Below are 26670 nucleotides of genomic sequence, written 5' to 3' on the forward strand. Positions count from 1 at the left end.
TTGAAGTACGGGACTTACTACTTACTAAATCTCGTTCAAAACAATTTTCGGTGGAAGTTTGCATGCATTTTTTTAATTTTATCAATTTCTTATTTTAGAAGTCACAGGGGGGGGGGGGGAACAAACATTTTACCACTTTGGAAGTGTCTCTCGCGCAAACTATTCAATTTAGAAAGTGATATTAGAAACCTCAATATCATTTTTGAAGACCTATCCATAGACACCCCACACGTATGGGTTTGACCAAAAAAAAAATTGAGTTTCAGTTCTAAGTATGGGGGACCCCCAAAATTTATTGTTTTTTTTTACATATTTGTGTGAAAATCTTAATGCGGTTTACAGAATACATCTACTTACCAAGTTTCAACAGTATAGTTTCGGAAAAAAGTGGCTGTGACATACGGACGGACAGACAGACAGATATGACGAATCCATAAGGGTTCCGTTTTTTGCCATTTAGATACGGAACCCTAAAAACCGACCTCTTAACTTATTCATACATGATAACATAATTCCTCGATAAATTATTATGATAATAACGGACAAATCCTAATGATAAAATTACCCCGCATCCGACCGACAGTGCTTAGTACATAATATATCTTCATATCTTGTATTGGCGTCGGGTATCTAATCGAGCATTTCCAGATTGCAAGTTGGCGCAATGGACCGAGTCACGTTCAAAGTTAACGGGGAGCCATGTTCAGGTACCTATGGATTGTGTTTTTGACAGACTACATAAATATTTGAGGTGTTTTTAGAGTTTCTCAAAAAGTTTCAAGTCATAATGTATTGTTTGTCATTTTATTTAGTCATAATTTATTTGGTTCAGAAACGCGTCGCGCTTTTCAGGATTGCCATAAAACAAACCTAACCTAACCTATCTATGGGATAACCTTACGAAAATTCTGAAAAGTAAACGGTTTCAGTTTTATGACTAATGATGATGATAATATGACAAACAAATCATTATGACTTAAAACTTCATGGGAAACAAATATTTGAAGACCATCCTTCGAACTCTATGACTTGAAGCAAACTTTTGAAAAATTCAAAAGTTGTCCATAAAGAGAAATAGGTACTTAAAAAAGTTTCAACACGACGCAAAGGAAAGTGCGGTTATTCACCGTGCATGCCAATTCCAAATCTAAATGCCACTTCGATATATTATGAATGTCAACAACATAACAAAGAAAAAAGAGAAAATTTACTTTCGTAAAAACTAGAGGAGTAAACATCATCTGGTCATGGTGCGGTATTGCCCCATTCTAAAATATAAATCAATCCAAGTTTCAAATAGTGTAAACAGTTTTTTTTTAAATACATACAAAAATTTGCACTGCAATACGCAATTGACACCGAGTTTTGCATCGTAGGCTCCCCCAGCTCCCCCAGATATAATGCGCAGTTTGATGACGATCGGCTCGATTCGGAAAATGAGTTAGATTTCTACTAGACTTCAACAAGTTACGATATGGATAATTTAAAGATATTTGTAAGATAGATATGTCAAATTTGACGTTTCCGCGATTCTGGAGGTCCTCTTGAACGATTTTGACAAGTTATGACTTAGATATCCAAGTCACATCTAGTCGATATCTAATGTAGATCTAGTTGATCTCTAAATCGTCTCTAGATCTTGTGATTATCTCGAAATCCGAATAGGCCTGGATATAATATTCTAAGGATATTTTCTCTTCCCAGTGAGTTCCGAGGTGGACTCGGACATGTCAGTAAACGACTACGTGCGTGACACTCTAAACCTCCATGGCACCAAGTTCATGTGCAAGGAGGGTGGGTGTGGAGCATGCATCGTCAACGCCACCATTCCGGACCCCTACACTGGCGGCCGACGAACTATGGCCATTAATTCTGTGAGCATACTTTCATCATCATCACCAGCTACCGGCCACAGGGATACTTTCACTGGAGGATTTGGGATAGAGCCCAATCTAGCTCGAGATACCAATCATCTTTCAATTTCTTAGCAAATATATTTCTTCAGGATGTTTTCCTTAATTGAAGAGTTCATTTACGTACTAATGGTTCACAATTTCGCCCGTTAAATCTAAGCAAGCCTTTTGCATAATGACAAACAGACTTAATTTATGCGTACAAAAAGTCCGGTTTGCGACCGTGAAACAATTATTGCTGTGTGCATTTCTTGAGTTGTTCCCAAAATTGAAAAATTGCACATTAAATAAGACGTTTTTCCCAGAAATTGTTGAGTGCTACACCTAACCCAATTTCACGAAAACTTTTTTTTTTCGTAAAAAAACTAGAGTAGCTAAGTAATTGTTTTTCTTAACAGTGTTTAGTATCAATAACGTCATGTCAAGACTGGGAGATCAAGACCGTAGAAGGGATCGGAGACCGCCGAAAAGGGTACCACCCAGTCCAACGTGCGCTAGCAGAACACAATGGCACACAATGCGGGTTCTGCAGCCCTGGCTGGGTTATGAGTATGTACAGGTAAAACCTAACTAACTTTCTTCTGCTTAAACTATCACTTAAGACAATTCTCTTCACCTTCATCATCTTGTCTCCAACTCTCCACAATTTAACTGGCGCGATTGATTTTGATTGGCGCGATGGTGACTGGATTTATTTAATTTAGCGCGATAAGTACTCGGCCCTGCTGACAAAATATCTTTTTGTCCCTTTGGCATTGGAGACGTCCGGGTGTTGGTGTGCCGAGGCCAAAATTTTTTTGAGAGAATTGGGGCAACGTTTGAGGGAGGGAGGTCATGACCCTCGTTCCGGGTCATTCCTGATGCAGAGGCTGTCTATCGCGGTCCAGCGTGGCAACGCGGCGAGCGTGATGGGCACCTTTGCATCTGGAAGGGCGCGGGACGGGTTGTTTGATTGAGTTCTCGGTTGTGGCTTTATTTAGCTTAGTTTTAATTTAGTTTAATTTAGAGTTAATTTGTTAATTTAGTTTAGTTTAGTTTAGTTTTAGTTTAGTTTTTAAATCTTTAATTTATAGTTAGTTTTAATGATATTGTTAAGTATTAGTTTTTAATCGGAACGGAAATAATATTTAACTGGTATTGAGTTACGTGACCGTTCCAGTCGACAGTGCATGTTTTAGTGTTTCGATATTTTTTTTGTCACTATTGGACATTCCTTAATACCATTTCTCCAAAGTTTGGAATTGCTCCAAAATATTTACTTAATGGTTTGGAGTCCAAACCATTGAGTAAATATTTTTGATTCAATTAAATTATTCACCATAAAGTAATATTTTAGCTTGTTGGAGTCAAATCATTACGATCTCACCCAGTTACAGATAGAACAATCATTCGGTAGCAATTTATGTCGTTGTACCGGCTATCGCCCCATATTTGATGCGTTCAAGACATTCGCAAAAGATGCACCGAAACCTGATAACCTCACTGATATCGAAGATCTCAAAATATGTAACAAATCTTGTGATAAACCATGCGATGGCAAAGATTGGTGTTTAGTTGACAAAGTTGATACTGGAATCAAAGATGTGAAAATGATTATTTTGAAAGACAAACGTACATTTTACATAGTCTATGATCTCAAGCAAATTTTTGAGATTTTAAATAAGGAAGGTGATGATTATATGTTAATTGGAGGAAATACCGGAAAAGGTGAGTAATCTTTTTAATGTTAGCACAGAATTTCCGTTTATTCAACACATTTTTTCTTGTATGTATATTATTTCGTTTTTAGGGGCCTACCCAATATTCGCATATCCACGTGTCCTCATAGACATAAGCAGAGTTCTGGAGCTAAAGACGCACGTAGTGGATCAGAACCTGGTGCTGGGTGCTTCGACCACCCTGAATGACACGATATCTATCTTCTACGAGATCTCACATCAACGAGAGGAATTCAGTTACCTTGCCTTGCTTGCGGACCATATAACATTAGTGGCACATATTCCTGTTAGAAATGTAAGTAACTACTTTATACTTTATCAAATTATCAGTAGCTGTCACTTGTCCCATACTTAAAGAGGGATTGGATGAATTTTTCTTTCTCTGCCGCCCATCTCATTTAGTGCAGTACCTTCGTGATGGCCCTAGGTTGGACTTACACCATCTGAATTCGCAACGGAATTCATCATATAAAACGAGCTTCTTTATGATATACGAATTCTCTTTCCACACATTTTCTATAGGCGAGTACACACCGGAATCAGATTACGATATGTCAGTTAACATTCTTGAGACAGAATGAGGTAGACGCTCGTGAAACTGATCAAATCAGAATAGACAGGTGTGAGGTATAGTACCGGTAATCAGACTATGAATTACGTTGCGAATGACTGTGTATGGCTGGCCTTGTACATGTAAAGCACTTCAAACATTCCAATTTGCTCGGCTATCCGGCTCGTATCCATATAATTTGTTCGTCAATTATAGGATTCGTTTAATACTTGAACTAACTTGATCAATCAATCTTTTATTTATAACAAGCGTTACACAATATCATTAATTTTCTGTTTAGCACACTTTACATTCCAAAAAAGATAACAATTATAAATATCATCTTCATGTTTCCAGATAGGCACCATAGCTGGCAATCTCATGGTTAAACACAGAGTGCCAGTTTTCTCGTCTGACTTATTTTTATTGTTGGAGACTATCGGAGCTGTTCTTGTTATCGGTATGCCGTGTTCTATATAAATACATACATAACAAAACTTCCGTGAGACAAAGACATATAGTAATAGCGGTACACCGTGAAATTCGGGAATCAGCTGCAAAGATGTTAAAAAAATTGTTCATAAATCTATCGTGTGTGGTATTAAATGTATATAATACGTTCTAAAAATATATCACATTATTATATTTCCGTCACTTACATTCAATTAAAATAAAAATAATTTTCAAAATATACCAAGTTTGGGCTCCTCCAGATAGGAAACCGTTGAATTATTTTTTGTAAAATATACCTCAAGTAATACCCAATATCCTCATATCTAACCCCAAGAAATTAATTTCGAAAATATTTAGGGTTAGTATATTTTTTTTTAATTTTATCATTACTAATTGTGATCTATCAATCTATCAATGAAACGGCCTCCTAGCCTAGTCGATAGTGACCCTGCCTATGAAGCAGGAGGTCCCAGGTTCGAATCCTGGTAAGGGCATTTATTTGTCTGTTCACCATCATCATCACACAAATAAATGCCCATATACACATATATACAAGCTCTGGTAAGGACATTTATTTGTGTGATGATGATGATGAACACACAAATAAATGCCCTTACCAGGATTCGAACCTGGGACCTCCTGCTTCATAGGCAGGGTCACTATCAACTAGGCTAGGAGGTCGTTTCATTGATAGATTGATAGATCACAATTTGTAATAATAAAAAAATAAAAAAAAATACTGAAACTAAATATGTTCGAAATCAATTTCTTAGGGTTAGATATGAGGATATTGGGTAGGGTATTACTTGAGGTATATTTTACAAAAAATAATTCAACGGTTTCGTATATGGAGGAGCCCAAACTTGGTATGTTTTGAAAATTATTTTTATTTTAATTGAATGCAAGTGACGGAAATATAATAATGTGATATATTTTTAGAACCGGCTAAAAATGCCCTTTCATTTAATACCACGCACGATAGGTTTCTGAACATTTTTTTTCTTTTTCCATACAAAAAAAAAGATGACGTCATAACTCCTTTCCGTTTGTTTTTTGTTTTTGGTGCTACGGGTCAAATTGATTCAAATGGTCTAAAGATTAATCGTGCCGATTTTCATACCTCTAACACCATTTGCAGCTGATTTTGGTCAACCGCTAGCACTAATATTGAATATATTAAAAACAGGTCACTCACGTATTGACACTCCTCGGTACGGAGTGAAACATATATCGAGCGTTTTTCCGTGAGTGACCAGTTTTTAATATATTTAAATACATACATAAATAACAAATAACAGTGTCAATACATAATGCAAAGAAAATTCCATAACGCGATTGCTATGAGAACGTGGTGCAGCAACATTCAGTCAATTAGGCATGCAGTAAGAGTTACTCCGTTAGGGACTTATTTTTTCTTTTTTCTAGTTGATAAACGTGGAACGGTGCATATGGTGACCCCAGCCGACTTCCTGCACTTGGATATGACGGGCAAACTTATAACAGAAATCAGGATACCACCGTATTCGCATAATTATCGCTTTGTGTCATTCAAGGTACTAAAACATTATTTTTGTTGAATTTATACATTAAGTATCTACTTAGTCTGCAATATAAACATAAAAGGGAAGGTTTAGCTAGAAATATTCGACCGATAGACTATTGTCTATCGGTCGAATATTGACCTATGATGAGACAAATAATAAGGAACTTACGTTTCACCCCCGAAAATCTCACTCCATATTTAATATTAACAACATATTTCTGGACGTGTTTCGCTTGAAAGTCACAGACTGAATCGTTTTTCTATGTCTCAGATCATGCCACGAGGCCAGAGTGCGCACGCGCAAGTGAACGCGGCGTTTCTCTACGAGTTTCACCATGATGGCGAGACCGTGCGCTCGGCCAGGATTGTTATCGGAGGCATCTCTGCTACCTTCGTGCACGCTCTTCACACTGAGAAGTACGCCAGTATTACTAAACTATGTACCAAGCATGTATATTATTTATACATGCTTCAGAATACATGATAAGTGATCAAAGGGTTGGTGGATAGTTTTCCTGCTACTACATACTAACTAATGACTACTTCTATTAATTAGTAATTTGAGTAAATTTTCTCAATGAATTCAGTAACGACGACGAGAAGGCGCTTTTGCGTTAAGATCGTATTCGGCGGCATTTCGAGTAGGTATCTCGACAAATCTGTAGAGCTTAAATTTTATGATCACTTGTCTTTAATTAGGTACTTGTCGAAATTCAACAGATTCTATCTGTCCTCTAAATTTACCTACAAGTTTGTGCTACGCAGTGGCTTCTAATTGAATCATCTAGAGGTCCTCGTGAAGAACTTAGTGGAGGCCAAGAGTTCAGCATTCTAATTATAATTCTTAAACTTCTTCCGTGTGTCCAGATACGTGGTCGGCAAGAAAATCTTCACAGACGAAGTGCTGCAAGGAGCGTTAAAGGTGTTAGAACAAGAATTGAAGCCTGAGGAAATTGCCGGAGAATTGAAACCTGAGTATAGAAAGAAGTGTGCTTTGGGACTTTTTTATAAGGTGAGCTGAAGAAAATACTAATCATGCTACGTTATATATAAAAGAATACTACTAGTATAAATATGGTTAGTATTTTCCTCGCGATAACCCTTCGAGTGGCATTGTCCTCCTCGAGGTCTCTACGGTAAGTGGCGGTGGCCGCGAGGAGGACAGACATAACAAGCCCGTTGAGTGGCGCAGCCATTTTGGAAAAATATACGTCAAGTGGCGGGGCCTCAATGGGTGATCATCGCGAATTTGGCGCGTGACTTTGTTTTACGCGGGAATTCGACCGTTAGGGAATACTATCCTTGTTTATTGACGAATGCATCTTGCAAGAGTGAGCAAGCAAGGCATAGTTTTAACGGTTTTATTTTAGGCGCGAAATGCAGCGTCGCACAGATGCCGCGAGACGGTCTCTGCCAATTACGGGCTTGTTATGACCGAACCTTCTCGCGGCCTCCGCCACGCAAAGGCATATTTAAAAAATGGCCGCGCCATTTCTCCTGCCGTTCAACCGGAGGTGCTGCCACCCGAAGGGATAACATTACTAGTACACCCGTTTACAAGATTTTGCCAAGCCTAATATTATTCGTTTCCAGGGTCTTCTGATTCTGATTCCCGAGAACCGACTGAATCCTCGCTATCGCTCGGGGACGCGACGTCTTCGAAGGACGAGACCTTTATCCAAAGGCTCTCAAGAATTTACTACCAATCCCCTCATCTGGCCTATTACCGAACCTTCTCCTAAGGTACGAGACACCTTATATAGATATAGGACGACAAATGATTTCAGAAAAAAAATCGCATTTTTAGAAGCACTTCATATTTTTAGCTTCACCCCGATAAATCGATATTTAACTAAACAGGAAAACACAGTACCCAAGTACCCATTGGATGTAAACAGGAATTTAGATAGATACCTAACTGTTTTCATTACACAAATATCAAATCTCGTAATTCGAAACCCTATTTGAGCTTAGGTGTATCTTGACCAGGAAAATGATGTTGGTTTACAGGTAGATGCTTTGATCCAATGTGCAGGTGAAGCAAAATACGTGAACGACCTGTCAACACAGCCCCACGAGGTTTTCTGCGCTTTCGTCACTTCGGACATTTGCACCGGAGAGATCCTGGAAATAGACCCTACACCCGCGTTGGCAAGCAATTTTTTACAAGTTTTTGTTTATTTGTCTGTGTATCTGTATGTCTGTTTATAGTTAAGCCACGAAAAGTTTGCAGCGATTTTGATAGCCCTCGCAGTGCCAGTGTTATTTATACGTCATAATTTCATAGAGGGGAGGCCTTTGCCAAGCAGTGGGACACAATATAGGCTATAAATAAAAATTCATAGAAATTTGACGTTTAAAATAATACTTCCACTGCGTGGGCTATCAAATCCGCTGCAGACTTTTCTTGGTCTGACTCTAAAACTCTTTTACCCACATCTTTATCGTGTACGGCTATAACCTTGGAAATCGAAAATCGCAAATTGCGGGCATCTTTCTCTGTCACTCTAATTACGCCTTCATTGGAATAGAAGAGAAAGAGATCCCCGCAATTTGCAAACCAAACCGCGGTTTTCGCGACCTCCCTCATTACGCCAAATTTTGCACAACGAAATAATTATATTGATTCCTAAAATAGACCTCAGACGTATCAACGTCTGACAATAATGGCAAATTGAGAACAATTAGGTTGCCACTGAGACAGAATCTACCTATTCAATCAATATTGATTGTTGTAATCCGGCGGATAACCGGTATACCGGTAATAGGTACAGTACAGTACTATTGATTGGTGTTAGGAGAGTAATAATATAGGTAGTTAAAGCTCTGTTTATTTTATAGTTAGTTGAAATATATATATGTCGTCCAGTTAATGTAATACTTACTATACTTTAACTTTCTTTCAAATACTTACCTATATTTAAGGTTTTTTAAGCCTATCTAAGCTAAGTAAGCGTGATGTACTTTAAAGTTGAATTTGTCTTATTTTCATTTCAGAAACTACCGGGTGTTGTTGCTTTTTTCTCAGCAAAAGACATACCGGGACCAAACAATTTTCTACCACCTCAGGTACCGACACTTACAACTAAAGAAGAAATTTTTTGCGAAGGTCAGATCAAATATTACGACCAACCCATCGGAGTTATAGTAGCAGACACTGACAGACTAGCTAACCGGGCTGCTCTGCTGGTCCATGTCAAATATAAGAAAGATACGAGAAAACCAGTTTTAACTATAGCAGAAGCTGTAAAAGATCCTAATAGGTAATACAATTCAGTAATAATCTCTTTGTAACCTCTCTATTTGTCAAAGATAGGGTGACTTTTAAATTGAAAGTGCCAGTCAGGCCTGCCGGCTGCTGGTAGAAACAGACTTTTCTGTTTATCAAACTATAAAAGAGGATGAGAAGATCATTATACTTTACCGCATCATAAACCATAAGTAAAAAATAATGTAACCCTAGGACATGAGTTAATTGTATTTGTATTTTGTACTTACTTGGGAGCGTGATTTTTATAATGAACAAAATATGTTTATTGATGTACGCAGAATGCTGATCCTGGATTAATATTTGTACGATAATGTCTTTGTAAACTATTTATGAATAAATTATAATCATTTTGTTTGGTCTATTGTTTTTTACTGACCAGCAGTTAATTAAATTCTAAATTTTAAATTTTAGGGTATCATTATACTTTGCTTTACCAGCACGAAACAAAGGCGCAAATGTACAAAGAGTTATCAAAGACTATAACAGGATATTATATCAGTACCACTTCTCAATGGAGACGCTTCACAGCGTGACCAGGCCTAGTGACGACGGTCTGGACGCATACATCAGCTCGCAGTGGCCTGACGCCGTACAAACCGCCATATCATCCGTTCTGGATATTCAATCTAATCGGTGAGTCAGTTAAATTAAGAAGAAATTACAAACGTGCGATTAAAAAAAAAACTACCAGGTATTTAAAACATTCATCTGATTTTAACGGAGGAATGACAGCGTTTGGAGCAAACAGTTTCTTCTGGGGTAGTTAATACTAATATGAAGCACAGAAAAACGTACGAGAAGGTAATTTAAGGAGCTACGAAAGTTATGGAAAATCATCGAAAGTGGATAGTGCACATCAATCGGTGAGATGAGGGCTTTTTATTCGAGACCTTCGTTCAGCTGGCATTTTTATTTGCCTATAATTAATTAATTTTTTTTTTTATGAATGGGCTTACTCATGGCCACAGACTAGCCGAGGCGTAGACGTGGCCTACGATGGAGCGAGCTCGCCCAGAAGGTGCCTGTTCACTCTTGATTTGAAGGTTGCCGGGTTATAAGAACACGGAAATATAGACGCCGGCAAGGAATTCCATTCCTTGGCAGTGCGCATAAGGAAAGTAGAAGCAAAGCGCTTCGTGCGAATTGGTGGAATATCTACCAAGTAAGGATGGAAACCGGCCGTGCGTCTAAAAGTCCGATGGTAGAATGGGGACGGTGGAATAAGCTCGTGTAGCTCTTGGGCACACTCCTAGAAGTGCAACCTGTAGAATACCGACAGGCTGGCGACTTTCCGCCGATGGGCCAAAGACTGAAGCTTAGCCGTTAGCTTCTTGTCGCCAATCATCCTCCTGGCTCTGCGCTCCACTGAGTCCAAAGCGGCGAGTTGGTATTTAGCTGAGCCATCCCACAGGTGGCTGCAATACTCCATACACGACCGGACTTGAGCTTTGTAAAGTGTTAGAAGCTGTCTAGGTGTGAAGTATCGCTTCACCTTATTTAGGACGCCCAGCTTTCTGGCCGCAGTTTGTGCTTTAGACTCAATGAAGCTGCCGAAGCTGAGGACTGAACTCAGCTCCATGCCGAGGAGTTCCAGGCTGTCGGTAATAGGTACAGATGCACCCCGGAAAGAAGGAGTCAGGTCGAATGGACTCCGTTTTGCGGAAAATAGACACGTCTGCGTTTTGGAGGCATTGAACGTGACCAGATTGTCATCACCCCACTGGGAAACGAGACTAAGGGTCAAGTTCATTCGCTCAACCATGGCCTCTCTCTGTGAACGTATATCCTCCCTGCTGTCCCCTGCACTAGCCAAATATCTCTCAACAACCGTACTGTCATCTGCATAACCTACAATGCTGGGTTGCAGCATGTCGTTAATGTGGAGCAGGAAAAGGGTTGCGGAGAGAACAGACCCCTGAGGAACACCGGCGTCAATGGCCATGAGGTCCGAAGAGCAGCCATCAATAACTACTCTGATCGACCGTTCACTCAAGAAATCAGATAGCCAGCTACAAAAGTCAGCAGGGATGCCGTATGCAGGAAGCTTGCTAAGGAGACTTGCGTGCCAAACCCTGTCAAAGGCCTTCGAGATGTCCAGTGAAACAGCAAGCGCTTCACCGTTCCTCTCGATGGCCTCGCCGCAGCAGTGCGTGACATACGCTAAAAGATCCCCAGTAGACCGACCTCGGCGAAAGCCATATTGACGGTCACTGAGCTTAATTACACAAACGGGTCTACCGCAATATAATTTCATTGATTTTACCTTAAATTTCGAAGTTTCAGCTGAGTTGGACCAGCTGTGGTCACAGTAAGACTGACGTCCCAGCAAATGACGTTTGTGTAATTAAATATGTGTAAAGTGTTAAAATGATATTACTTTCAGGTGAAAGCTTTAAATCGTTGCTCAACGTTGTTTTCCAGCATAAGCCTAGTGATACCTCGGAACGGTGGTGGATACGGAATGAAGCTATCCCGACCTGGCTGGAACGCGTCAACGTGCGCATTGGTCACTTATCTGACGAATCGACCCTGCCGCTTTACCATGGGTATCCAGTCCATGTTGAGAGTCTTAGGGAAGAGGCCTCCGGTAACTCTAGAATTTGAGGTTAGACAGTCAATTTTATTAGATACCTACTACATCATTTAGACCATATTTTCCTTCAGTTTTCCTTTCTATGACCACGTTTCAATTCCTTATTGGATATAGCTTTTATTTGCTTTATTGATGCCATTGGATCAAGGTGAAAGAGTATCTGCCAGCAGTAATTTCTTGCAACAGAACTTAAAGGGGCCCACATATTACCAGGACCCATATTCGACAAGCGACGTTTGACGTATCGTGTTGATCTCCCGTTGACGTGGGAAAAATCATAAGTTCTAGAATACGTACAATGTCAAAATTTGACATTAGCAATCCACAGTTAGGGTGACAAGCAAAGCAAACCGAACCACCCTTAGTTTAGAGTTGAGTTTTGGTTGTACCAAATGATATTATCCACCGTTGATGGAATCAACACTCAGTGTGCCATAAAATCAATTGTTGATTTGACGTGGATGCGAAATGTGACAGTTGTACATGTCGAATTTGGCCCCTGTTCGCCGGACGATATCAGCCTGTCAGTTGTTCGGAGTTGTCATATTTTTCGTTTAACTGACAGGCCGATATCGATATCGTCCGGCGGACTGGTAATTAGTGGGTCCCTTATCACATAAGCAGTATAATGGTGGCAATATTGCAATTCATCCTGCGTTTGCTTTTTCATCAATCTTCTTCCTCATCTCTCATCGTAAACCTATCACATTCAAATCAGAGGCTTATAATAAGCAAAAGATGCAATGTTTTACAATATTAACCGTTCCAGGTGGGTGTTGATGACAGAGGTGAGATCCAGTACCTGGAATACCATATGTACGAGGACCACGGATACGTGTTCAGTGATCAGTTCGTCATTCTAGCCCCACCCGCTATTAAAAACTGCTACGAGAATTCACGCTGGTCTATGAAGATTTTTAATGTACTGACAGATACAGCTTCCGCCACGTGGATGAGGTCGCCAGGTACTTAATGATTAATTAAATGATGATGATATATAAATATAATATTATATTTGCTTGATACATGCGTAAAAATTGTCTATTTATTTATGGGTATTATGGTTTAAACTTTAAAGTTTAAGTTGCATGATTACATTCCCAATTCATCTCTGTTCCCATTCTCCCTGTTGTTGAAATAACTCATTTTCTTTTTGGCTATTTTTTTTAACACTGAACTAACTGCTCTGCGTTGTTTTGATTATTTTTAAGTTAAAACAAATTTTATAAATATCTTATAAGTTTAAGGGTCCACTGAAAATCAGAGCCGCGGCAATACGTGCTCCGTCACATGCTGAGTGGTATCCTCTTTGGGACAACAATTTACATGTGTCACATGTTTATCATACTATGTATGTGTTATACTAAGGAGTTACATTGTTCTTAATTTAAGGCACCCTTGAGGCAATTGCACATACCGAAATGATGATGGAAGAAATATCTTACATACTAGACAGAGACCCCGTGGAGGTTCGACGTGCCAACCTCAACCCTCAATATCCGGAAGTCTCTGAAATGCTCGACGAACTGTTGCAAGACAGAGAATATTACAAGAGAAAAAGAGAAGTTGACGAATTCAACTCCAGAAACCGTTGGAAAAAAAGAGGAATACGAATTTCCCTCATGAGTTGGCCGACCCCTATCGCTTGCGGATATCAAGTTGACTTAAACGTGTTACATAGTGACGGAACTGTGGTTGTAAAACATGGAGGCATAGAGATGGGTCAAGGTGTGAACACTAGAGTGATCCAAGTAATCGCGTACACTTTGAATATTTCTACAGACATGGTGAAAGTGAAAGCAAATGATTCAGCAAATGCAAATAGTTTCACGACTGGCGGGAGTAGAAGTACAAGCTCGGTGTGCCTTGGTGCTATTAAGTGTTGCCAGTTGCTGCTTGATAGGTTATCAGCAATCAGAGAGACGCTGAACAACCCTACTTGGGCACTGTTGGTGCAAACCGCATACCTGGCGGGAATCAATCTTCAAGCCAGTTATTATACGACATCAAATGATTTGGTGATTTATAGAACGGGAGCAGTTGCTATGGCTGAGGTTGAGTTAGATATACTTACAGGAGAGCATGAGATTAGGAGAGTCGATATAATTGAAGATGCTGGAACATCGGTCAATCCGGTACTTGATATTGGACAGGTAAATTTGGAAAAAAAAAATCAAATACGCAATTAAATAATAATATAGTCGTTACGTTCCTTATAATAGGTCGGGAAGTAGCCCGTTTCGGGCGCAGTAGCTCCAGAGGACTGTAACGGAAATTTTTATACAAAAATTATGAATCGTTTTGTAGATCGAAGGTGCATTTATCATGGGCATGGGCTACTGGACCACAGAGCACATCATATACAACGAGCAAACAGGAGAGCTCCTTACGGACCGCACATGGTTTTACGAGGTGCCGTGCGGGGCCGATATACCCCTTGACTTTAGGATCAAGTTGAGGAAAAATTCTTACAACCCCCGAGACATTTTGGGCAGTAAAGGTGAGGTTCATTATTTGAAAACAATAAAATTGTACAGTTCACAAAAAACATAATGCGGGAATTGTCTATTTTATTTATTTATACACATACATATGTATAATGACGCCTATTTCTCGGATGGGTAGGCAGAGTCCACAGATTTCCAACTGCTACGATCCTGACATAGTTTTTCGTTTCCTTCACTTTCATAACATACCTCATACACGCTTGCCGGTTTAGATAGGGTGCTCTTGACCTGATCTTTCTTCAGGACATTCCCATTCATTTCAGAGAAAGTCCGCTGAGGTCTACCCCTTCCTATTTAATGTACCTAACATATGTCACATCAATGGTTTAAGGGTGAAATTAAAAATTGTTGTCCATGTAGATTGTAGGCTTATAAAAGAAAGAAGAAAAAATAAAGAAATGTTTGTAGTTTTTAGAAATTATTTGTTTACAGCGGTTGGAGAACCTGCTACATGTTTGTCGATATGCGTGGCTTTTGCTCTGAGAGAAGCTATAGCGGCATCTAGAGAGGAGACTGGATATCCCCGCACAGAGTGGTTCCATGTTGGTGGGTACTAAAATAATATATTTTGTTGTATACTGTCCCGCCGGCCTAGCCAAGGCGACAATCGTTATCGCTACGACAACGAAACGCTTTGTGTCTCCCTTACACTCTTCCATATTAGTGCGACAGTTTCGTTTCGATCGCGTAGCGTAAGCGATTGGCACGTTGGCTACGCGGCCTGATCAGACCTGACCTCGCCTTAAAAGATAAGATTTAAAGTAATTTTGATATCCACAAGTAACTATTCTATTTTCTTGCAGATGGCCCGTTCACATTAGAAGCAAACGTGCTATCAGCAGACGTGCGACTTGATGAATTCAGATTCAAATAAGAGTGATAGAATTTATCACCAAAGAAATGTAATTTGTATGACGTAATTAACATGACCGGTCACTAAAATAGATAAGTCGCCAAAATTTAATCATCAAATAATTTCCAAACGGTTACTGTAAAAATGTCAAAAACGGGAAAAACAACAACGAAATAATATAAGTATTGTCAGGAATAAACTGCCAGCGTTTGCAATAAACTGGCGGCCACATCTATTCAATACTGGACCACAATTAATATCGCAACCTATTAAATTGGTTAACGCCATCCAAGTCACGAGGTAAAATACCACTCGAGGCGAAAACTCAGAATAGACATAACAAGATATTTTTTAATACATTATCGGAAGGACAGATCGCATCCGAAATATTACATTGCGTGCCAGAACACGCAAAACTGACCTAGGGCAGAAGACCGCCAGGCTGAAGTGGGACTGGGCAGGTCACGTCTGTCGCATGCATCCGGATAGGTGGGCTAAGTATAGCCACCAAGTGGATGCCGCAAAATAAGCGTGGACGTGGCAGGCCCAGACGGAGATTACGGGACGATTTAGACACCTTCATTAATAACTGGCCGGAAAAAGCTCAACAACGGGAGTCGTGGAAATCAAGGGGAGAGGCCTTTGGCCAGCAGTGGGACTATAACAGGCTGTTAAAAAAAACATTATCGGAGTGGTGGGCAGAATTATACTATGTTTTATATGGGGTATTGTGGGTAAATTTTCAGTCTAGTAAATTTTGGATTCATTTTGTGATGAATTACTACGTTTGAATCCATTATAATAGATAATAAGAATAATCTTATGCTGTCAACATTAAGAACTAGAGGAAACGTAAAGAAAACACCATTCAATGGCCGTTGAGGAAACTGCCGAATCCGACACAAGAGCAGCGGATGCAACGGAGCCACTCCGTTTTGTCGATTAGTGTTTAGTTTTAAGTTTATAAAAAACATGTAAGTATTAGTATTTAAGGTATTTGTAATATGGGCCTTCTTGCCTGATTTAAATATCTAAATAAATAGAACGGATTTAGAAAGAACATACTGATAACCGTTTTGCCCCGCCTTCCTCTTAACCCTTGCAATGCTGCCAATCGAGCGGCACAAACAAACGACAACTGACCCCAATTAAAGTCCAATGACGGGACAAAAACATCACGTTAACCCTGCACGTGCGTGGCAACCCTAATTTGCGTTATAGCGTAACGACCGTGGTTATCTGGACATTAGCCGTGTTTGGTCTATGATAAGCAGTTGGGGGGTTAAGTGTAATTAGGTTTTAAAAGGCGACATTACGCCTTATGTACATGTGTGTTTAGCTTGGCAGTATAGAATTATGAAGATACAAATTATACTCAATGGGATCATGTAAACCTGTAAAGTCGTTTTTAGGGTTCCGTACCCAAAGGGTAAAAACGGGACCCTATTACTAAGACTCCGCTGTCTGTCCGTACGTCCGTTCGTCCGTCTGTCTGTCTGTCCGTCCGTCCGTCTGTCTGTCTGTCACCAGGCTACCAACTTGAGAACTTTTCACAGATGATGTAGGTATTTCTATTGCCGCTATAACAACAAATACTCTAAAAACAAAATAAAATAATAAAGTGGGACTCCCACAAAACAAACGTGATTTTTTGTCGTTTTTTTGACGGAACGTGCACGAGTCCGACTCGCACTTGGCTAGTTATTTTTTTACCTGTACCCTTGTCCAGTTATGCACTGTTTTTAATTACAGACCAAGACTAAGTAGGTACCTATACAGGGTGTTACTGACCATGGGGCTTTAAATCCAGGGCTCGATTCTACTCCCTAAACTGAGCTACTTTTATTATGGCACCAACCAAAAAAAATTTACTTTTTCATACATTTTGGCTGATCATATGTTGACGTTTTCTATGGAAAAGCCAACATTTTTTCCCCGATTTTAGGGTTGGTCCCATAGTAAAAGTAGCTCAGTTTAGCGAGTAAAATCAAGCCCTGGAATTAAAGCCCCATGGTCAAGCAGACAGATGCTGTATATATTTCAGCAGACATGAAATATTTTCATGCAGAGTACAATAGATGTATTTATTGGGTACGGTTATCCTGAGGCATGCCACCCGTGTTACATGGAGTAATGTAAAATATTGACAGAACACTCGACATACGATTTCGTAGATACCTAACAAATACCCGCTTACGCCAGTCAACGAAGTACTTGGCTTAATATTAAATTTTCTATAGCTGAATGACATCAGTTAGATATTCTGATATCCGTGTTCGTTTACGTAAACGCACGTAAAAGCACTGTGCATGATTGTTGTGCCATTTTGGGTTCTAGCTGAATTGGACATTCCATAGGGTTATTATTGAACAACCAATTTAGCCACGGCAGACGGCCCTAAGTGGCTCAACACTCACGGACCGTGACAGTGCCAAGTGCCATTAAGTCCGACTCACGCTTCTCTGCAAATTTCTTATAGGTTTTCCTGTCATCTATAGGTAAAGAACTGTTTTGTGTATTTTCTTCAAAATTTTAGACCTACTTGTTTCGGAGATAAAGGTGAGGGGGATGGTCATTTTTAATCTATTGTCTTATTATGTAACTTCTTACCTATGTATTTTAAAATTATAAAAAGCTATGTATTTTTTTTAACTTTCTCATTTACCCCCAAAAAGTGCCCCCCATGCTTCAAATTCATTTGTTTACGTTACATGTCCATCTTTGGGTCACTAATTTACGTATGTGTACCAAATTTCAACTTAATTGGTCCAATAGTTTCCGTGAAAATAGGCTGTGACAGACGGACAGACAGACGCACGACTGATCCTATAAGGGTTCCGTTGTTTACTTTTGAGGTACAGAACCCTAAAAATACCGTAAAAGACAATATACATTTACGCCTTCAATGTAACAAAGTAACATACACAATTAATAGGTATTCGTTAATTGGAGTACGTATATTAGGGACTTCCTACTCAAACAGATACACGCATGAGTAACGCTTAGAAACTCAAACGCAACCTTCGTACACGTTTCGAGACGATTTTGCATGGCATCAACTTAAAGATGTATACCAAGAAAAGTGTATTTGAAGTCTTTTAATTTTCAATAACTTATTAATAAATAAATAAATATTAGGGACATCTTACACAGATTAACCTAGCTCCAAACTAAGCAAAGCTTATACTATGGGTGCTACGCGACGATATACTTGAAATAAAATTATTGAAACGGATTATATCGCGTATATTGAATACATACTACATCTTGACATTTCGAACCCTTTACAGCGTTCCTGGTCAACGGGTGACTGAGGAAAAATTTTACTATGCAAAAACCACCCACTTACAAAATATACTCATAAACTATAAACTTTAAGGCCAGTTACATGCAAAATTGGTTCTTAAGGCTAGTTCTACATTACAACTATTTTCACGTAAAGCTAAAAATACGCGATAAAACTATGCCGGCTCTAACCCTACACCTCTGCCCCGAGAAGATTTAATTCCTTCCTAAATACAATTTAAATACAATTTAGGAGGGAATTACCTATCCTTTTCCTTCGGACTATTTGGCGAACTACCTCGGCAAAAATGAGTTCCTTTCATCCCTTGGTTAACAATCTACTATTTAATCTCTCATGCTCTAAATTGTTGTTTTCAAAGGTGTGTAGAAAATGATACGTTTCTGCACTAGAGCATTTAAGGTCACAAGAACGATTTTATTGATTTTTTTACGATAAGCAATTGAAATTTGGGTATAAATGGTTGTTATACAATTTCTATTCTGGCCGCGTAGCCAAGATGCCAATCGCTTACGCTCCATAGCGATCGAAACGCAACTGTCATTGTCACACTAATATGGCTGATACTGAAGAGTGATAGCGATTGTAACCTTGGCTAGACCGGCCGATATTTGACTCCCCATTCCATAATTAACGATAGGTACTTTTGCCTAAATTGTTAATTGAAAAAAACACATGCATTTTACTTTCCTCGCAATTCGAAATGAAAAGAAGAGTGTTTAACTCGGGTGAAAGGCATCCATTCAGCCTCGGACAGAAAAAACCAACACAGCCTAAGAAGACATGCCGTTGATATAAAAGCTTGTAAGAATATATTTAATCAAGTTCGTTTTACACCAAAAATTAGCGTACGACACAAAGTTGCGTAACTTTCAGTAATATTCGCGAATTTCGCCAAAACTTTCCCCGAAAATACTAACGAGGTTCGCTAACTAGCTAATTTTCCACTGGAAAATGCTGAAAGTATTTGCTTTCACGCCGAAAAGCGTTATTTGTTTACCCTAACTCCAAACACCAATTTACTTTGTATAATGTATGTTGTTACTGTTTGACCCAATGATCGACTAGTAGAGAATGCCTTAAGGCATTAAGCCCGCCATTTGTACAATTTTATATCGTGCAGTTTAAATAATAAATGTATTAGGTAATAGGTAGGTAGGTACTTTAATATTTGTTCTACATGCCTAATCGAGCTTTACCTACACTGATCTTATTTTGACATCGCAGTGAACTACCTACCCTATACAGGATGGTCAAAAATAACTGTTCTTCTGACATGACTTCGACTTTTTCTACATATATTTGTGAGCAAGGTCTTAGTTTTGATAAATGCTGCGACTGTCTATCCTGACATAGCTCCTCGTTAATAGGCATTGTCATTTTTACATGTAAAAATATAACGTCTAACCGTCACATTCCAATGTATGGACAAAATGTATGGTACGGTATTTGACATTAACCGTCAGTTTTGTGACGATTGCTAACCGGCCGTTAATAGTACACAGTTAAGTGAAAATGCCATTATCCAGTATCTATGTCTATAGAAGCGTTTTCACGTAGCTTCAGTCTGCCGTATTCGAACTTCAAGATATTCACAAGAGACGACACGTACTAGATTCATTCTAGATACGTTACAGCTTAGATATCAACTAGTTCTCTTTTGCAGCGCAATTCGGGCAACCAATGTCACTTTTACGTTAGATAGAGTAAGATATCTATTAAGATGTAAATTGGATCTCTAAGTCATATCCTGTGGAAATCGTTCAAGAGTATCTCCAGAATCGCGCAAATGTCAAATTTGACAGGTTAGATCTTAAACATATCGTTATCGTATCTTGGTGATGTCTAATAGATGTATATTTCAAAATCCGAATCGGGCCCAGTATTATTTAGCGGCTAAATTTACGACTACTTTAAGTATTACAACACCTGATACTCCCTGAACTCCCCAAAAACACCCTAATTTCGCCGCTCAACTCCAGATTATAACAGAACTTATATTTTATGAATCATGAGGCATTTATAACAGCTGGGCTATCAGAGAAAGTACAAAAAGATGCAAAGTTTACCTCAGATAATCTGCATACTCAGATATCTGCTGCTGCTGCTGTTATTCAGTTACATGAAATATACATGAGGTGAAATTAGCTCTGGCCTCACAAATGACTGGGTGTTTTACATTTATATTACAACCGCGACACTTTTCTTTTGAGTGATTTCCCTTTATGATCGCCTTGCCATAAAGCGGTGAGAATTTGGTTAATATTTCCAAGGAGTATTAGGGATGGGAAATGACCTAAATCAGAATCCGAATCAGAACTTTTCTCAGGAACGCGTTACGGATAGAAAGACAGACAGACAAAGTGATCCTATAACGGCTCCATTTATGCCGACTGAGTTATGGAACTCTAAAAACGTAGCTGTAATTAGTTTGTATGCATCACTACCTATGAATACCAGAGATATACTGAAGACTAGATAGTTCACGTTTCTCGTACATTCGCTGAAACTTAAATTAATTTTGCACTACGCGTCGTGTCTAGAAATAGGTGAAAGTTTCAAACGTATTGACGCGGATGAATTAATATGCACACAGGGCACTTAGGTATTTCACATTTGACGTGACGTCAGTGGGGAGACACTCCTCACTTCGGTCGAACTCGGCTCCGTTCGGCTCAGCATTGCTCCGAGCACTTATTGGGTTGGCACCACTTGACTTACTTTTGCGTGCGCGACCACAGATAGGATAATCACTTGAATTTTGACAACTCTAAATAGCCGAAAGGGATAGTGCCTTGTCTTGTCTACGGGGCCAGGTACGTCAAGTAAAGTATGTAGTCACATTGTAGTGTTATGTTCCTAATTGTGAGTTCAATTGCTCCCACAAGGATGATTCCTTGTAAGCTTGCACAGTCAGCAACGCGCGTGTAATTCCACTAGGGTTGACCAATGAGACACAATGAAAAGAAAATCTGGCACATTGAATTTTGTAATGCGATCAAATGTCAAAATGATTTTTTTTTTATTATTGTAAATTGACTTTGAAACTAGAAATCTGTGACCGGACACCCTGCCACATTCGGATTGCGGCTACAAATTTAAAAAAAAAGTCTTTTTGTCAGAGCACTGATATTAAATTTGAAGTTTCCAGCAGTAAGGCAAATAAAATGCTTTACATGAGACAAAAAGATCGAAGACAATTGCGTACTTATGTTAAAAAAAAACAGAATATAAAATATACTTACCAGCCGGGGCACGGTATGCCACAGGATTTATTTAGTTACTAATGCCAAGCTAGCTTCGACATGAAGTCTGAACTTTGATTGGTTTAGCGCCTTGCAAGCGGTTTATTAGACGTTTGTAATAAATTTCATTACGTTTATTTAGGGTAGGTATACTGGGAAATGCTGGAATTAGTTGAGTTTGTAGTAGTTTAGCGAAGGCAAGTCTATAATGTCTGAAGAAGTTTATAGAAGTTTGACAAGCCTGGCAGGTATTTCACCGGGAAGAGCTGTGACTGACACAATGCCTAGCGTAAATCTGTATCAGGAGGATTAAGAGGGGGCTAACGAACTTTTTCTGCCTTGCGGCCTTGACTACGTAAAATTATTACGTAGTCAAGGCCAAATACCGCGAGCAAAATTCACAGGGAAATTAGACTTAATTTCCCTGTGAATTTTGCTCGCGTTTGTTTGTAATATGACTATATTATGTGGTTTTCCATAACAGAAGTGATAGCTAATGAAGTGGACTGTATGATGAGTTGGTGATATAATGGAAACACGCAGATATTATACAAATATTATAATTAATTTATTTAAGAAAGAACAACAAGAACTTAATAGATAGGCGGTGACAGGCAGACTGATTGTCAAACACAAATTAAAATATTTCACAAACAATACGTTCGAAGGAGGCCGCGTGCCAGCCAGTCGCCAACAAGAAGAGTCCTTTTCTATTCACCTATGTGTATTTATTGTTAAGTAAAAGTACTTTAAAATGAGGTAACTTGGCAAGGCACATCACTAGTGCCTTCAGAAGCCCGGCGTCCCTAATGACAAGTCGAACCTTTGATTCGAAGAACTACTCGTATTCTGTATTCGTTTCCTTCACATTTGCAATGATATCATTACTCGTAACCAGTCAACTGGAAGCCTGAGTTGCCATTGTTGCCAGCATGGTAAAAATATCTGAAATCTGGCGTTTTTTTCCAAGGGTTAAAATCGTAAGTCTCAGACGAGTGATGAAAAAAATAAGGGAACGCGGAGTTTCCTAGCCCATTGGTGAAGCGTGCGGCTTCTAAATCAGAGATTGTGGGTTCTAAACTCGTAGGTACTAAAGAGCTTCATGCTGACGATGTATGATTTGATATTGGTCAAAAACGTTCCCATACCGGACTAAACCACAGAATAAATAATAGTACTGCCGTACAGAAAGGAAACTTCCTACAAAACCGAAGTTTGACAGCGGTTCAGGGTCGAATCATGCTGACCCTTTCTAATATATGGCACTATCCCTTTCGGCTATTTAGGCTTGTCAAAATTCAAGTGACTTCTTATCTGTGGTCTTGCTCGCAAAAGGAAATCAAGTGGTGCCAACCCTAATAATTGCTCGGAGCAATGCTGAGCCGAGCGGAGCCGAGTTTGGCCGAAGTCAGGAGTTTCGCACCCCTGACTAAACCCAATTAGGTAAGCAGTGAGTTTCGTACAAAATCGATGTTGCTGCCCAGAATTTTTACATTTGCGGCAGCAGTGCAGTCGGCAGTAATGTCACGCTGCAATACTGCAGCAGTAATGCTGTAGGCGAAGCACATGATTGGCGCGGCAGTATCTCGCCACGGGATAGACTACCCTCTTTTTCTAACTGTATTAATTAAAGAGGGACGGGCAGTCTATCTCGCTACGAGAAAGAGTCCTGCCCATCATGTGCTAGCCCAGCTGAGCAGTCTAATCGAACGTCACCTTAATGGCTCCTCTACACGATGGGCCAACGCCGGCCACTCCAAAGGACGCATTTATGCGTTAGACGGAGCAAGTGATATTGCTATCTCATTCTACCGCATGGCTGCTTCCCTTCAAGTGCATGGCCGGCGTTGGCCCATCGTGTAGAGGAGCCATAACGCCGCGCGATCGAAAGAGGCAGGCGCTGTCAGTATCACGCTGTCAAGCAGTCAAGTACGGTCATCATACCCATATCAAGGTCAAAACATTAGTTGGTCAAGTTCATTGTACGTTAAGTATTGCAACACTAAACAGAACTCGCAGTTAACAAGCACAAACTCTCAGATACTTACCATTTGATATGTATTTGTAGAGCCATAAGAGCTTGTCACATATGCGGCCTTGGAAGAGTATCATATTATTGCAGGTGACTGTACCATCGATCTGATCTGATGATGGAGACAGGTGGTGGCCATAGGAATGATTCTGACATGAAACAACCTGTGTTTGGGGTGTTTAGAATTGTTTCGATGTGTATTCGTTGCCTATAGTAAGAAAAGTACAGTCAGTGAGAAAAGCTTGTACCAAAAATGAAATTTTTGCTTTTAAACTTATTTATATCCACGGTTATAAACACAGTAGTATTAATTGAAAGGTCGACAGGTCAATCATTAGTCTGCTTATGAATAAACATGGGTACACTGAGAGAAAAGTACAACAAAAATACACTTAGAATTACTTAATCCGGGGACAAGGAGAGTTAACTAATAGGAACAAATTGACTTTTGCAATTTCTATTAGTTCTTGCAATTTCTATTATCTGTTTGTTGAAATTATATTTGGGATTATCTGTTTGTAGAAATAAATAAACTTTACAGAAACAGTGAAACGTCCATAATTATTAATAAAACTTCATTTTTTTCCCCCAGTACAGAACCGTTTTTTAATTCCTGGCCCCTATTTCACCAACGTGACAGGTGCGACAATTCGACAAGTCTGATTGTTGCTGACGTCACAGGCATCCATGGGCTACGGTTATCGCTTACCATCGGGCGGGCCGTATTCCTGTTTGTCACCATCATTGTATTATTTAAAAAAACTTTATTATATCGGCAAAAAACAACTATTTCTCTTGTGATGTTTATGATGATAATGATGACAATTGTCACAAGATTTCAAAGAACTTTCGGTAATTCTTGACAGCAAATGAGTTCTGTGTCGGAATTTCGTGACAATTGTCGTATTTCTTGTGATAATTGTCATTAGCTTCGCAAAATAAGTACTTATTTACTGGCGATGTAGTGGAGTTTGTTTTAATTAACATGTTGGTGGCAAACAACCACACCGCCCGTCTGATGGTAAGCGGTTACCGTAGCCTATGGAGGCCTGTGACGTCAGTAACAGTGATATCGACAAATGCGACATTTGTCACGTTGGTGAAATAGGGCCCAGGGGGCCGATTTTTGAATTTCGATCGCTCGATTTCGTCACTCGAAAATCGGTGGAAAACGGTGAAATGCTAATTTTTGAAATACGACCGATGAAAATTTGGAATCTATTGGTATTGACCAATCGATTTCAATTCTATTAGTAGAATTTAAATGTGTAGTAGTGGAGATATTATTTAACGAAATACACAAAATCGAGTGGTAGAATTTCAAAAATCGGCTCCCAGGTGATGATTTTTCTCTCAGTGTAGCCCATGACAGCGAATCACTCCACAATAAAACATGACGAACTCTAGATCGATCTAATTATGAATAATGGTAATGCAACTCAATTTTTGCCGATTTTAAAAATGATAACATTGTACGTGTATGATGACATTATTCAATTTATTTTTTATCTATAAACTCTTTACTTATTCTGAATTTAACTTGTAATGGTTCCATAACCAATTAATATTGAAGAATGTGTTAAAACAAACATTAATAACAAAAGAAATAATTGTGGATGAGTAAGCAGGCGTAATTTCCGGTTCCGGTGTCATAAGAGAAAGTTGTGTACTCAGAGTGCTCCGTAATTTTAACAAAATCCTTTGGATAAAGTGATCAGCGATACAAACAAATATAATAAGCCAAGTGCCGCCATAAAAACTAGTGAAAAGTGATATAAATAACAACATATACTATTAAAACACACAAAATAATCATAAAAAAGTTTCTACGAAATTTTGAGGTTATAAAAGATCCGACATTTTCAACGGTGTTACCAACCTGTCAAACGCAACCGTATCAATCCATTCGACCCGCATCGATTAAAGGCGCAATCACACGAACTGACGTTCCGTCCCACGTACAATCCGATCCGCTCGTATAACCTCACCTCACTATGGCCAACCAGCTGTCACTGTCACCCGAAATGTCAATGTTGTTTACGAAAATGCAGGAAGAACTCAACAAACAAACTGATATACTGAACGAAACAATTACTAATAATGTAATGAAGAGTATCGACGCGAAACTCAACCCGCTTATCGAGGAGAATAAACAGCTTAAAGTTGAAATCGAAACTCTAAACAAGAAAATAAACTACTTGGAAATAAACTCTAAGAAAAATAATGTACTCTTACATGGACTTGAAGAATGTGAAAAAAATACGCAAGAACTTACGAATATAACAATAGAAGTGCTGGAAAATATCGGCGTAAAAATAGACTTGTGCGAAATAAACAGAATAAATAGAATAGGTAAAAAAGATAACACCAATAAAATAAGACCGATTCTTCTAACTACCACAACATTCCAGAAAAAAATTGAAATCTTAAAAAACAAAAGGAAAATGCAGCAAAATACATACATATCAGAAGACCTAACAAAGCAGGGAATGGAAGAGAGAAAGCAATTACTCGCAGATTTAAAACAAGAAAGAGATAACGGGAACTTTGCATACATTCGACATAACAAAGTGGTAGTCAAAGGCAAGATGAGAGAATCCGACAAACGCAAGAGGTCCGAGTCGGGATCACCAAATACAAGCAATGGGAGCGAGAAGGTTATTTCCACCCCGAAGATACAAAGAGCAA

The 26670-nt window shown here is 39.1% G+C and overlaps 1 protein-coding gene across 1 annotated transcript; it reads left to right on the plus strand.

The window, feature by feature from the left end:
- Positions 1-664: 664 nt before the first annotated feature.
- Positions 665-16455, plus strand: LOC134663403 (uncharacterized). The gene is made up of 19 exons (XM_063519768.1): positions 665-707; positions 1687-1874; positions 2312-2472; positions 3250-3620; positions 3703-3926; positions 4539-4641; positions 6060-6187; positions 6449-6594; positions 7045-7189; positions 7771-7920; positions 8188-8328; positions 9175-9440; positions 9860-10081; positions 11870-12053; positions 12811-13006; positions 13434-14194; positions 14349-14541; positions 14981-15094; positions 15352-16455. Exons 1-19 carry the CDS (start codon positions 665-667, stop codon positions 15420-15422), a joined length of 3807 nt encoding a protein of 1268 aa, XP_063375838.1. The 3' UTR covers positions 15423-16455.
- The last annotated feature ends 10215 nt before the right edge of the window (positions 16456-26670 follow it).

This window comes from Cydia fagiglandana, chromosome 4 (genome assembly GCF_963556715.1).
Source record: "Cydia fagiglandana chromosome 4, ilCydFagi1.1, whole genome shotgun sequence".
Classification (NCBI taxonomy): Eukaryota; Metazoa; Arthropoda; class Insecta; order Lepidoptera; family Tortricidae; genus Cydia; species Cydia fagiglandana.